The sequence below is a fragment of the Pocillopora damicornis genome, chromosome 7 (assembly GCF_964200805.1).
Source record: "Pocillopora damicornis chromosome 7, jaPocDami1.2, whole genome shotgun sequence".
NCBI lineage: Eukaryota > Metazoa > Cnidaria > Anthozoa > Scleractinia > Pocilloporidae > Pocillopora > Pocillopora damicornis.
In genome coordinates this window covers 9,977,501-9,990,915 of record NC_142676.1, presented here as the reverse complement: position 1 = coordinate 9,990,915, position 13,415 = coordinate 9,977,501, and the positions used below count along the sequence as shown (strand labels likewise).

The following is a 13,415-nucleotide window of genomic DNA, read 5'->3' as shown; positions in this document are numbered from 1 at the left end:
ACGACGAAGGCGCTCCAAACTACAGCAGGAAACCACTTGTAAGTAGATAGTGTTTGTTTTTCAAATCGTAGACCTTAGTTACTTTGTCACTGCACTAGAATGTACCCGAAAGCTTTAAATTTTTTTTCATCTACTCCTTTACTTCCACGTAGAATTTCAGGCTAAACGGTGTATAAGACATCTCTACTCGAGCATACAATATGATCACGCTAGACCTCGAAAGACCACGCTAGACTTCGAGAGGCCACGCTGGACCTCGAGAGGCCACGCTAGACCTCGAGAGGCCACGCTGGACCTCGAGCCTGACTGAGTATTGTAACCAAAGGGTCGAATTTAAGTTTTCTTCGGTACGAAACCTTGTGTGGAAGAAAGACGAAAGCTCTGGATTTCTGCCTTAGAAACCTCGCCATAGCCTCACTTAAACTTGACCTTAAATGGAACCGAGTAACAAAACCAGTGAAAGCGACGACTTACTTTTGATTTTCAAAAATTTCTTTGCACGAATAAATGGAGCTGTCTGCTAAAAATGGAATGCGACCAGATCAGCATGAAGCCAACAAAAAAACAACAAAGACAGACATCTAAGATTTGTATCAGAGTTCAGACATATTTTCCGGCCCTACCAGATGAAGCGTTGTGAGAAGCAAGTTGTGCTTGGGCACTTTTGCAACGATGGGGAGATTTTGTTGCATTATGGGTTGCTCCAATCGTTCAGACGGAGAAACATATGTAATATTTTATAAAAGTCTAACCATAATTAAACATCAACGTGCACTCACAGAACAAACTTCCAAAAGAAGGCGCGATCGATGAATTTTAATTAGGAGTGATGCGGTAAAAAATAACATCGTCAAGTATTCGCATGTGTGTTCTATTCACTTTCATCAAGGTTATAAGCTAAAAAATACAAGAATTTCTTTCGGTTCTTATATAAACGATCAATTGGAAACCCCAAAAGTGGATTCTGATTTAGGGAAAATTTCAAACTTAACTGTTATCCTTGCTGAAAGTCGCGGGAGTCCTGTCAGTTGTCACTCTTCATTGGTATTTGAAAATTATGCCAGCTGTATTATAGGGCGGGAAAAGGAGGGGGGGGGGGAAGAGAGAAAGAGACATCAGATTTTGTTTGGACTAAGTAATCGGGCCAAGTCTGCTCGATATTCCTTTTGAATTTTATTTCTCTCAGTAAGCCAGCATATGTGCTCTAAAACTCCACCGGTCTGATTTTCATCTCAGCCCTCTTCAAAGACTGGGGCTTTTCGCGCCAGCTAATCCATCTGACTCCAAACTTGGTAGCTGATTCCTTTTTATGACGATAGACACCGTTCAGATTTGAGAAATAACAGTCAATATGCCACCAGGCTCCTTTATATTTCTCAGCACAGTTACTACTAGATCTGTCATTGTCCCGATCCATAGTTGAAAAGGGATGGCCATGATGTTCAGTAAAGGAGTCGCCAGCTGTTCCTAGAGTAAAGTAAAACTCGAAATTAGCCGTCGCGAGATATTCATAAAGACATCATGCAGTCCAACCTTACCTAAGAAGCAAAGGCATAAAATTACGGTTATTCCCGGTCGAGAAAACCGAGTAACAGTTTCGAAAAGTAAATACTAATTCCGGGTCTTCATAGATAATGCCTATGAGGTTCGCCACACTGCACTTGATACAAATGACCAAAATACTTCTAAGTTAGTTAAATTAAAACAATTACTTTTATTTGCTTCAAACAATTTACCTGAATAATTCCTAACGCTCAATTGGTACTTCTTACTTTCGGTCGCTACTACAAACATGTAGTACTCGGCGTAGGCAGTTTTGCCGTCAAAATCTTCCAGATCGACTCGAAGCTTGCTCGGGGATTTTGTCAAGCGGTGTATTTTTTCAAGTCCGAGCCAAAACTCGCCATCAAGTTCACCAAAGCCATTCTTGTAGTCAGACCAGTTGCGGTGGAAATCCACAGAGCCATCCAGCCTCTTTTGGACCACTGTCCATCCCCCGCCGACATTTTTTTGGTCACAAAACACTTGAAACTCAGGTCCAGCACCATCCGGATTTATGGTATAAACACCACTGGTTATTTTACCAGATTTGTACAGCTCGACACAGTTCTTAGGAACTGATAAAAATAAATAAATAAATAAAATAATGATGATGAAAATAAGACAGTGGTATCGAGAGAACGACCTGGACAGTATTCTTTATCTATCTTTTAAAGCGACGAAAGCACATTTAATCTTAACTCTTCCAAAGGAAAGGTCCTTGTTAACTCTATTTCCGTTGGGTCCCGTGTGCCTTCTGGATATGGTTTCATTAGCCAAGGGTATGAGGGATAGGCACTATTACCTAAAACATAAGAACCTATTTTACATTCACATTTGGCTGGCTTAGGTTGTACCTCTATCTAGCTCTTTGAAAGATGGTACTGCACCTAAATACGCGTGCTTCGTGCATGCTTCGAGGAATTCCACTTGCTAAGTCCATCGAATTATTCTTACCATCAGCATTGGCCTGGATTATGTTGTAGTGTTGTTGGTACCGACTAAAATGATCCGGTGCACTTTCTGTTGAGTGTAGATGCTCTTATTCTAACGTGTAAGCCGTCGATAGCACCTACCACGTTCGGTAGATTGGTAAGGTCAACAAAAACATTACAATGAATGAGTTTCCTTATCAAGGATATCCGGAAATTTTATGCGTTTGTCACAAAGCTTATAGAGGCCATTAACAGCGTCTTGCACTACCTCAGTAACAGTCTAATTTCCCACATTAAATATCAGTGCCATGTTTGATTATGATTTTCTATGGGCCAAAATGTGCATTCCCGAAGCAAGAACTTTTTCTAGTGTTGAGCAATTCCTGCATGTTGAGATTCGTCTCTTCAATCTCGGGCCCAGGAAATTGAGTATTGTTTGAAAAGTATTCTTGTTAACCCTTAGGTACTCCTGTGAAATTGTCGGGTATGCATAAGAGATCGTATCGACACTAGTGCATTTCCTGATTTATAGGCACGAGTGATGTTCGGTGAGCTTTCGAATTTGCGCGAGCGAGCCGTAGACGAGTGCAATTTGAAAAGTCTCTAAACATCACGAGTGACTATAAATCACGAATTACACGAGCACGCTCTCCATCATATTGTCAATTTAAAAACAGCATCGATATTGTCGATGCTGTTTACGCCGCTGCTTCATGTACCTAACTTTTGTTTTGGGGTTTTCGATTATGACGAAGTAAAAGGACCTTTGTCTCGCAGCTCTTGAGGACGTCTACGGAGATGTCACTTCAGTAACGCAACAGAACATTTTCGGCAGAACACTACATTTGCCGAGTTGTTTATTTTTTCTCTCATTCGCCCATGTTTGCCAGACATTCAACCAGTCTGTGTTACTTTCAAGGTATTTTTGATGTTCGCCTTTTCTTTGACTTGCTCGACTATATTTTGGTTTGGCGGTAAATATGAAGTTCAAATATCATCATTAATGATTTACATAATGGTGCTTATTGTATGAGCGGCAGTGCGACCCTAAGATGTCTTGAGAATTTTGTTTCTTCCGTACGTGGTTTCAAATTTTCGGAGAGTTTTGCATCGGCTCTTGGCATGTATTTGACTGAAATGCGACCTACACCATAGCTTCAAGTTTCAGCCGGGGTTATGCAAAGAGTGCGGCACATCACAGTTTTCCTCCGGCTTCATTCAGGTAAACTGTTCGTTACTCGGAATAGATATTCGAAGATATTGTCTGCGAAAAAACACCCAAAGATATTTTCGCTTCAAATAAAATGGAAATAGATTCTATCAAATAAAAATACATTCTAAATTACTAAAAATGCATGGCTACGTTTACCACGAATTTGAACGTCTTCATAGACACACTGCACTTTGTTATGATGTTTATTACAGAATTAATGAATTTCTAATTACGCATCACCTACCTAACAATCTCTTCAGTTCTTCTAACTTTCTAGCCATGCTAGTCTCGACGCTTGCTTCGAGGGTTTTTGTAACGTTGTCTATGAAAACTCTGGAGCCTTGTTCCCTTTTATCAAGCATTTTTTCCATAGTTTTTTCTAGGGATTTGATGTCTGCGAACGAATACCCAAAGACATTTTTACTTCAAATCGAATGAAATTAGATTCCATCAAATAAAAATACATTCTACATGATTAAAATGCATAGCTCTGTTTACCACGAATTTTAACGTCTTCATTCAAATCGAACTTCTATATGATGCTTACTGTGGCACCAGACGCTATAATTTTTAACTTTACATTACCTACCTAACAGTCTTTTAAGCATATTAATATCGGACTCTTTGATAGCCTCGTCGATGAAAGCTTTGGAGCCTTGTTCCCTTTTATCAAGCAATTTGTCCATAGTTGTTTCTAGGGATTCGATGTTTGCAAACAAATATCCAAAGACATTTTGGCTTCAAATCGAATGAAATTAGATTCCATCAAATAAAAATACATTCTACATGATTGAAATGCATAGCTACGCATAGCTACGTTTACCACGAATTTAAACGGCTTCGTTCAAACTGAACTCCATTGTTATGCTCATTGTAGTGGAACACCTGACGCTATTATTTATAATTTTACATTACCTCCTAACAGCCTTTTGAGCATATTAGTTTCGGACTCTTTGATAGCCTCCTTGATGAAAGCGTTGTAGCCTTGTTTCCTTTCATCAAGCATTTTCTTCACAGTTGTTTCAAAGCGGGCTTCTAGGTAACTGATAACGTGATGGTGGTACAGAGCCGCTCCTACAACAACCACTGCCGCAATGGTTATGGAAAAAGACCATTCACTTGCAATACAGCTGTTCACTAATCTCCTTAAGAATCCAAATCTCTTACCATTAGTAATTAGGTTTACCTCGACTCTTTCTTGAGTATCGGTCATTGTTCAAAGCGAAAGCGTGAAGAAAACTACCGCAAATGTAACGCACAATAGTACAAGATGGAAGCTGTTGCGTGACGAACATGTATCAAATCGAACCTGTTTAGCTGTGCTTAATAATATTTTTCCATGCCTTGCTGCTTGAAATGTGCTACATTGATATACAGTTTCAAAAATTCTGGAATGTAATGGTAGAGAGCGTGCATATAGGGTGTCACATCTTTGGCTTGATATAGAGAGAGGAATTGTTGAAACCATCATTTTATTTTTGCAGTAAGGGCTGCAATTGGCTCATCTGTAGGTAAATCAAGTTTCAGATCCCCAATAATTTCCATAAAATCATTCCATATTTTTTCTAATTTCTTGTGATCTTCAAAATTTAGAAGGAGTGCCTGCCTTTTCAGTTCCCTAATGAGGAATAAATTGTCAGAAATCCTCAGGAGTGTAGGATGTCAATGATTACATGATCCATTGGAATAAAATCAAAGAGTGGGCATGATTTACAGTTATATTTCTTTGCTTTTGAATGGTTAGCAATTTCCTCACGTGTCCTTGCCCCAAGGTGCCTATCAATTAGAGACCAGGTTTTTTTTACATTATACCTTTCTTCCCTTGGACATTTGCACCAAATGCAAGTGTAATCTTGGTTTGCAGCACCTAAGCCACAAATGCAAGCCAGGAATTTCCAGTCACCCCCCTATGAAGTACTCAATCTTGTACTTATGTTATGAAAAATTGTCTAAGTAAAGCCCCAGAACATTCTAATAGAACATTCTAGAACCCGTAGTCATCTAGACGTGACCTTCTGGTAAAAGAGAACATTCTGGAACGTTCTATTTCTTACGTAATTATTCAAATTTAGAAACCGTGTTAATCTACTAAATTTAGTTCTCTAGAGAAGTTTCTAGATCCTTATATTTTATGTATATAAGAGCGACAGTTTCATCGAACAGAGAGAGAGATTTGTGAGGAAGCTTAGTGCTATAAAAACAAGAAGTCAACTACGCGGAAATAAAAAAGTTTGTTGTTGTTACCGATGATCCTGAGTTTTGTCTAGGAACAACCCTGCTCTACATCGACACTCGCAACAACTTAACATTGTCAACCTCAATTTCATTTAACTGAGCCATTTCAGTTTTAATATCTGAAAGACTTTCTTTCAGATTGTCATAGGTCTCTTCTGTTTTGATAATTGCCAGCACATAGTTCCCCTTTTCACTTATGGCATTTTCCTCTTCACTTCAGATGGTATAAGTGAAGGTCACTAGCTTAAGTCTTTTTCTAACGTTGGTGCCATCTCCACTCATTTTAACCCTGACTGTTTCTTGTTCACCCAGATCTCCTTTAATTTTAAGCCTTTGAATTTTTTCCTTCAGGCTATCCTTCAGGGAAATTTGAACTCCTTCAGCTTCACCTGGGGTGGGTTTCAACTTCCATTTGGCATTTAAATCTGTAGTATTCTTTTTTATCCTGTATGCATTTGGCATATCAGTAGCCTTCATAGCTAACTCTTTCCAAGCTTGGTCAGAAATGTTATACTTATCCTTTATGTAAATCCATAGATTAATATCATCAATTTCATCGCTGTTCAGTGTTTTAGGGTTACTTTCAGTAAATGAAGTTCATTTTCATCAATGAGTGAAGTGTGTCATACTCTGGGGTTTCAGCATTAAATATCTCCACCTTGGTTGCTATAAAATCATACTCTCCCATAAAACAGAGTGTTGAATAACATTTATTTTTAAATTGTCTTTTACTCCTAGATTGGTGCCTTTGTGTATATTCACTGAAGCTCTTATTCTTTTGTGGGCCTCTTAAATTTTTCTTATTCATCCTGGCAACCTTTCTGGCCAAATCCTTAAATCTCTTCTTGTAAAAACCACTAGATTTTTCTGATTTGGCAAGAGCTTGTTGGAGTTTTTCCTCCACTTTGAGCCTTTTTGCCACTTCATTGACAACACTCTCCCCTAGGACTCTTTTCTGCCCCCTAACCTCCTTATTCTCTTGCAGTAAAGAGGCTTTGTCTAACTCTTGATAGTACACGGTGAAGGCATATGTTGTTGATTTCCACTGATCAAGCAGCCTACGGACGCTCGCACCTCCCTTCTTTTTCATGGAATCAAATTTGCTCTTTAGCAGCCAATTTTTTCCTGAAGGCATTAATTATTCGGCTATTCACCACGACTTCTTTGATGCCTGATTCCTTTACAATTTTCTCTATAATTTCAATAACAGATTTCCCGGCTTTTTCTTCCTTCTTTGAAATGGTGTGAATTAAATAGCTGAGAGAATAAATACAAGAAGCAAGGCAAAATTATTCAATTTCAGAACTTTCTAGTGATTGACCGCCTCAAAATATAATTACATATTTAAATAAATTTACTTGATTTCGTAAGTATACGAAGGACAAACCCGGCTGAACTTCGCGTTTGAATCGCCATTTTCACTCCTTCAAAGTGGTCTCCTATTGCACACACCGTCACGCACGCAGCAAGCAAAAAGAAAGCAGGGAACAAGATAGAGTACTTTCGAAGTCATTTTGCCATGCCATAATCGGCGCAAACCCCATCAAATTATATATCAAAATGTGCCAAATTTATTCCCCTTTTTAAATCTGGTGGTTTTTTCATTTTCATTCGAAGCATGCGCTGTCAAGCTAACCCAGTTTTCCTCGACCCGATGGTTTCCCGACTGGTCACGCTTTGTAATATTTACATCAAAACGGTGCCAAAAAGATGTAAAAATGCCATGCCTATATCGCCATAAAACAAGTCCATCTTGCTGTCCATGGAAGCGTAGATATCGCTCAACTTATTTCTGGTGGTACATTTGGGAAAAAGATCCTAGTTTGGGAACGAAAGGCAATATTCTAACAAAAATTGTGTATTTTTTGGGCGATTTCACCGGATGTCGGCGTTACCCGAACGTCATAGGGCAAATGTTGCAGTGAGTTTAATATGAGAAATGCATTAGTAAGTGGGTGTTGTTTATTTTCCCCAGCAATAGAATTAACGGTAAGATGCAGTGTCAATAAATTAAACCTCGGCAGCAGCGAAAAGTTGTAGATACATTTCCGTACCGTGAGGGGGAAACCAAACCCCCCTTTCCACCCCCTCCCCCTACGTCTGGTCAGAACCATGGGGTTTTCTTTTTTCAACTTCTTGTTTGACATCAAACGTCCTGCAACGACAAGATCGCGATACTTGTCTTACTATACTTTCTTTGATCTCTTAATTTAAGTTGAATCTCGTACCCGGATCCTACAGTGTAACGTTAACTGGAATTGGAAGAACAACCGCTTGACCGTGAAAGGTCTGGGTACGGGACTAATCAAAGTTAGGGCGCCCCTCCCCTCATCAAAGCTTCCTAGATTCGCCCCTATGAAATCGGTCTGGTAATAGTTACTGCTAATGCAGATTGCATGCACAACGCAGTTTCGAAACGATGCAATGTGGTAAGGGCTCGAATTTGGATTTGTAAAATTGAGAGGAAATGATGTTCTATTTACATCCGGTATCCATTGTCATTTTTGTCTTCTTTCCATTTAAGTTCACTTGGACTGAGTTATCTTGACTGTTCATTTAGTACACAGGTTCACTCTCATCGTCAGAGATCGTTTCTTCGTTAATCCATCCTGCTCTCAGGTTGCATACTTTCTTGTCGGTTTTCCTTGGATTCTGGCCTGACCACTAGTTGCTGTTCCAGTTTGAAAGGCGCTGGGGTTTCTTAGTCGATTTACACACCCTGGAAAGATGACCCGTTTTTCTGCAAGCGTTGCATCTCGAGTTAATTGCACCACATTCGTCAGGATCGTGCCCATCTAGTCCGTCTTGGGTTCCATCTAATTTTCTAGTGTGCATTAGATCCAGTGAACAACAGTGCAAACGGTGAAATCCACGTGGGTTCCAGTCACTTATGATTCCCTGCACTTCACACTCCAAGGGGTAAGCCACGCGCGTGAAGGGGCAAATTAGGTAAACTTTAGCACCAAGGCCGGACTCATCGAAATACATCACGGGAAAGACTTTCATTAATATATCTCGAATGGTTAATACCATTTCTTCATAAGAATATTTACTTTTATGTTTCATAAAATAATTACACTTAAAACCCGTGACATTTTCATCACTTGACTGGTTGTCACACCATATTACGTCACTAATTCCTTCTCAGGGTCTCTCGTCTTTGCCCCCTGAAGAGACCCTTAGGACGGCTTGACCTCGTCATATTATACAACTTCATCTTGGGGATTGGCCATTATTTATCCACGGGGTATTACATGGCTTACAAGGGAACGGCGGGGGATCGGCCATCGCCAAACTTCCACGTGATTTGTCACAGCATAAGAATCGGTGGTCATTTTTCGGTTTGGTATATGTATATAACTTAATTTTCTCAGAGGATAATATACGATTTCTATGCTCTTGCATGTTGTCGTCCTAAGGACGAGGTTAGATCTGTTCAAAGAAGCGGAAAGCTTTCCGAAAGCGAAGTTCGATAACAATTGCGATGTGCTTCGCGTGACCCCAGCTGAAATCCGCAGATATCTGGTGTTATAATGCGCCGAAACTTCACCATTTCTCCATCGGGGAACCCATAAGCATTTGACTGTCAAACATGCCCAGGGATTGAAGAATTGGATCTTTGCCTGAGTGGGGTGGAGAATTTGAACCGGTATTGTCAGGTTTTTCCAGTGGAGCACACATGTTTTATGGTTGGTACGTTATGGGCCCTATGTGTATATTTTTTTCATTTCTCGCGCGACGGACTTCGCCAAAAAGAGGAACTGCGCATAGTCTACACCATGTATATACGAGGCCTATCGAGCCGGTGTTCATATTTTCTAGGACGATTCGAAATAATTATCTTATGAATTTCCAAAACTGTACCTTAGTTTTCTCGATTGAAGGTAACGTAAATTTTTGTCTTTACCTCTAAAGTATCTTTTAATTAAAGTCTTTTTTGAATATCCCGCAAGGGCTAATTTCAAATGTTTACCTTATTACAGGAACTGCTGGTGACTCATTTACTCAACACCATGGCTATCCCTTCACAACCAAGGATCAGGACAATGACAGCTATGACGGTAACTGTGCTAAGGGACTTAAAGGAGCCTTACATACTTGGCCTGTCATAGCTCAAACCTTAACGGTTTCTATCATTGATGGGATGCACTCATCGTATGCTGATGGAGTCAACTGGTATCACTGGAAAAGTTACCATTACTCTGCGAGGAGAGCTGAGCTGAGATGAAAATCAGACCTGTCAAGTTTTCAAGCTTAGGTTAGATGCATTATGCCGACATAATTTTGGGTATAATGTTATTGTAGTAGCGTCGAGCATAATGCCGGTATAATGAGCTTTTTTTCGGGCATAAAGAAAATGTAAAAAATGATAATAATGATAATATTAAAATTAATATTTTCTTAATTTTAATGAGAATTTTCGTTTCAAGTGCTTTTAGTAAGAATGTAACAAATTCAAAAGCTTGATTGCTAGTTTCAAGGCTTAGTTGCATCGTTGCATTGTACGTAGGGCCTTGGGGGAAAGAGGGGGACAGGGGGTCACAGCCTCCCTCCTCACTTACTTTTGAGCCTCTTTGCCTCCCGACTCCTTCCCTTCGTTGTATTACCCCCTTCTTTAGGTTACCAAAAAGGATCAGAAACCTGGGTCTTTGGTAAGCTGCACCGAAACGTATTCTTCTTGACCGTTCTCTGGTGTTTAATTTCTGGAGGAAGGGGCGATAATTTTGTCAAAGTGAACATCATTACAAGCCAGCTTTTACTGACCTGGTTATCATTCTTTGACCAACGGTTCTAACATCTCACTAAAGAGAATAAAGTCTCAGTCCATTGTTCAATTTAATAGCTATTGCGGTTTTTAAACGTTTATTTATTAGCAGCTAGGAATCCTTAATATACTAGGATCATGCCATTGAGAAATGAAACCTAATAGACAAACGTAACGTTAAGAGACTCCTTTCTAATTCCCTGCTTCTAGCTATAGTTTCACTAATTGCATACCATAGTGGGGAGATATCATATACACAAATTTCATTGTCATTATGATGGGGCTTTATTATAGTCGGTAACAATATATCACATCTGACAAACTTAGCATCTTTAACCGTTCAGTTAAATCCTTTACACCCTAACATCAGTATGCATATTCTCCATACTATTCTCTTTACATTTCCTAAGGTGCTGACAGGGAGAATTTGTTTAACAATCAAGAGCTTCTTCAGTTGGTGATCATTTCTTTTATTTTGGACCTTGATGAGTGATTCAGAGCTGATGTTGTAAGGAGAACTTAGATGCTGGTCACTTTTAGGGGTTGAAGGGTTAAGCACTGGTGGAGGATTATTGTTTACTTTGTTCGGCTGATAATCACATTGTATACTTATTCAGACTTCTTCAAAAATTTTTTAAAAACCTCTTTTTTATAACTAGGGGCGTAGCGTGAGATTCTGAAGGTGTATGAACGAGCAGAAAATATTGAACGGCGAAGGTGCTTCAAATTACGGGGGTTAGGGGACGTGCTCTCTCAGAAAGTTTTAGACACAGGGTCTTGGAAATGCCATTTCCGGCGTTTTTCGTAGGGCATTTCCGGTGAGCAAATACAAAGTAATTAATGCATAAGTAATCAAAGTTTATCTCGTACCCAGATCATACCGCGTAACTAGAACTACAATCAAAATTCGTTTTAAATTGTTATTTCTTTGAGTAAGCTAGCATATATGCTCTAAACCTTCACTGGTCTGATTTTCATCTCAGCCCTCTTCATAGATTGGGGCTTTCCTTTCCAGCTATTCCATCTGATTCCAAAAGTAGTAGCTGAGTCCTCTCCATGACGATAGACACCAATAAGGTTTGAGTAATAACAGTCAATATGCCACCAGCCTCCTTTATATTTCTCAGCACAGTTACTGCTATGACTGTCATGGTCCCGATCCTTGGTTGAAAAGGGATAGCCGTGATGTTGAGTAAGGGAGTCGCCAGCTCTTCCTTCAATAAAGTAAAACTCGAAATCAGCTCTTGCGAGATATTCACAAAGACGTCATATGATCCAACCTTACTTAAGAAGAAAAGACACAAATTACTCTTCTTAAACTAAGTCAAAGTTTTGAAAAAATTTTTCAATAAAAACTTCTGAGTTTTTCTTAGAACAACTAAAGAGAATCCGTTAAGTTAAAACAATTACTTTCATTTGCTTCAAACAATTTACCTGAATATTTCCCAACGCTTAACTGGTACTTCTTACTTTCAGTCGCTACCACAATTAAGTCGTACTCGGCGTAAGAAGTTTTGCCGTCAAAATCTTCCAGATCGACTCGAAGCTTGCTAGGGGATTTTGTCAAACGGTGTATTTTTTCCAGTCCGAGCCAAAACTCGCCATCAAGGTTACCAAAGCCATTCTTGTAGTCAGACCAGCCGCGATCGAAAAGAACAGAGCCATCCAGCCTCTTTTGGACCACTGTCCATCCCCCGTTAGTAGTTTTTTGATCACAAAACACTTCAAAGTCAGGTCCAGCACCATCCGGTTTGATTCTGTAAACACCGCTGGTTATTCCACCAGATTTGTACACCTCGGCACAGTTCTTACCCACTGATAAACCAAAATAAATAAGTTATTGATAATACTACTACTACTAATAATAATAGTTATAAAACAGTAATAACGAGATGACGACCTGGAGAGTATTCTTCATCTATCTTATAGAACGAAGCTCATTCAACCTTAACTCTTCCAAAGAAAAGGTTCTTGTTAAATTCTAATTTCCTTGGGTCCCGTGTACTTTCAGTATATGGTTTCATTAGCCAAAGGGGAGGGGGATAGGCACTATCACCTAAAAGTTAAGGACCTATTTCACATTCACATTTGGCCGGCTTAGGTTGTCCCCCTGTCAAGCTCTTTGAAAGATGTACTGCTCCTAAATACGCGAGCGTCTTGCATGCTTCGAGGAGTTCCACATGCGAAGTACACATAATTATTCTTGCCATCAATATTAGCCTGGATTATGTAATCGTGTTGTTGGTAGCGAATGAACTAATCCGGTGCACTGTCGCTAGCTGTAAGTGCTCTTATTCTGACGTGAGAGCCGTCAATAGTACCAACAATCTTCGGTAGATTGGTAAGGTCAGCAAACGATGCAATCGGCGAATTTATCTCGTCGAGTCTCTGGAAATTTTGTGTTCGACACGAAGTTCATAAAGGCTATTAACAAAGTCTAAACATCTCAAATGACCGTAAATCACGAAATAAACGGGCAAGTTTCACACAATCTTATCTTTCTCATAATCAACAAAGTTATTCCATCGCGCTAGTTTGCACGTCTTACGTCTTTGCTTGCATATTTGATTTGAATCTATCACAAAAAAAAATGTTACCACATGTTAAATCAAGCGGGAAGTTTTTGAAAGTTTCTCAGTTCTCAGAAAAATATAAACTTACACTCATGAACTGAAAAGTGAAATTTTTAGTGTTTGAAGCAGCAGGAACGATCGTCAGAAAATGGTTT

At 39.4% G+C, this 13,415-nt stretch overlaps 4 protein-coding genes across 6 annotated transcripts in view; 2 read left to right on the top strand and 2 right to left on the bottom strand.

Annotated features, from left to right (window-relative positions):
* Positions 1 to 13,415, top strand: part of LOC113685195 (uncharacterized) — a 298,180-nt gene that overhangs the window by 213,129 nt on the left and 71,636 nt on the right. The gene's annotated exons all lie outside the window — the stretch shown is intronic.
* On the bottom strand, positions 1,152 to 5,137 carry LOC113685210 (microfibril-associated glycoprotein 4-like). Of its 2 annotated transcripts, XM_089213326.1 has the most exons (5): positions 4,874 to 5,137; positions 4,603 to 4,773; positions 3,932 to 4,081; positions 1,737 to 2,117; positions 1,152 to 1,467 (listed from the first exon to the last, which is right to left on the bottom strand). In XM_089213326.1, exons 1-5 carry the CDS (start codon positions 4,980 to 4,982, stop codon positions 1,205 to 1,207), a joined length of 1,074 nt encoding a protein of 357 aa, XP_089069452.1. In that variant the 5' UTR covers positions 4,983 to 5,137; the 3' UTR covers positions 1,152 to 1,204. The 2 variants fall into 2 exon arrangements, with proteins under 2 accessions (XP_089069452.1, XP_089069451.1); XM_089213325.1 differs by having other exon boundaries at positions 4,603 to 5,136.
* LOC149042469 (techylectin-5B-like) lies at positions 3,474 to 10,333 on the top strand. Its single transcript, XM_089213344.1, has 2 exons — positions 3,474 to 3,696; positions 9,906 to 10,333. Exons 1-2 carry the CDS (start codon positions 3,651 to 3,653, stop codon positions 10,148 to 10,150), a joined length of 291 nt encoding a protein of 96 aa, XP_089069470.1. The 5' UTR covers positions 3,474 to 3,650; the 3' UTR covers positions 10,151 to 10,333.
* The window catches only part of LOC113685196 (microfibril-associated glycoprotein 4), a 7,857-nt gene continuing 5,214 nt past the window's right edge, over positions 10,773 to 13,415 (bottom strand). Inside the window, exons 2-3 of one of the 2 annotated variants that reach the window (XM_089213331.1) lie at positions 12,122 to 12,502; positions 10,773 to 11,971 (exon numbers count right to left, since the gene is read on the bottom strand). In XM_089213331.1, the coding sequence (XP_089069457.1) occupies positions 11,943 to 11,971; positions 12,122 to 12,502 (410 nt within the window). In that variant the 3' untranslated portion in view covers positions 10,773 to 11,942. The remainder of the gene's footprint in view (positions 11,972 to 12,121; positions 12,503 to 13,415) is intronic. The other variant, XM_027202680.2, reaches the window with a different exon arrangement.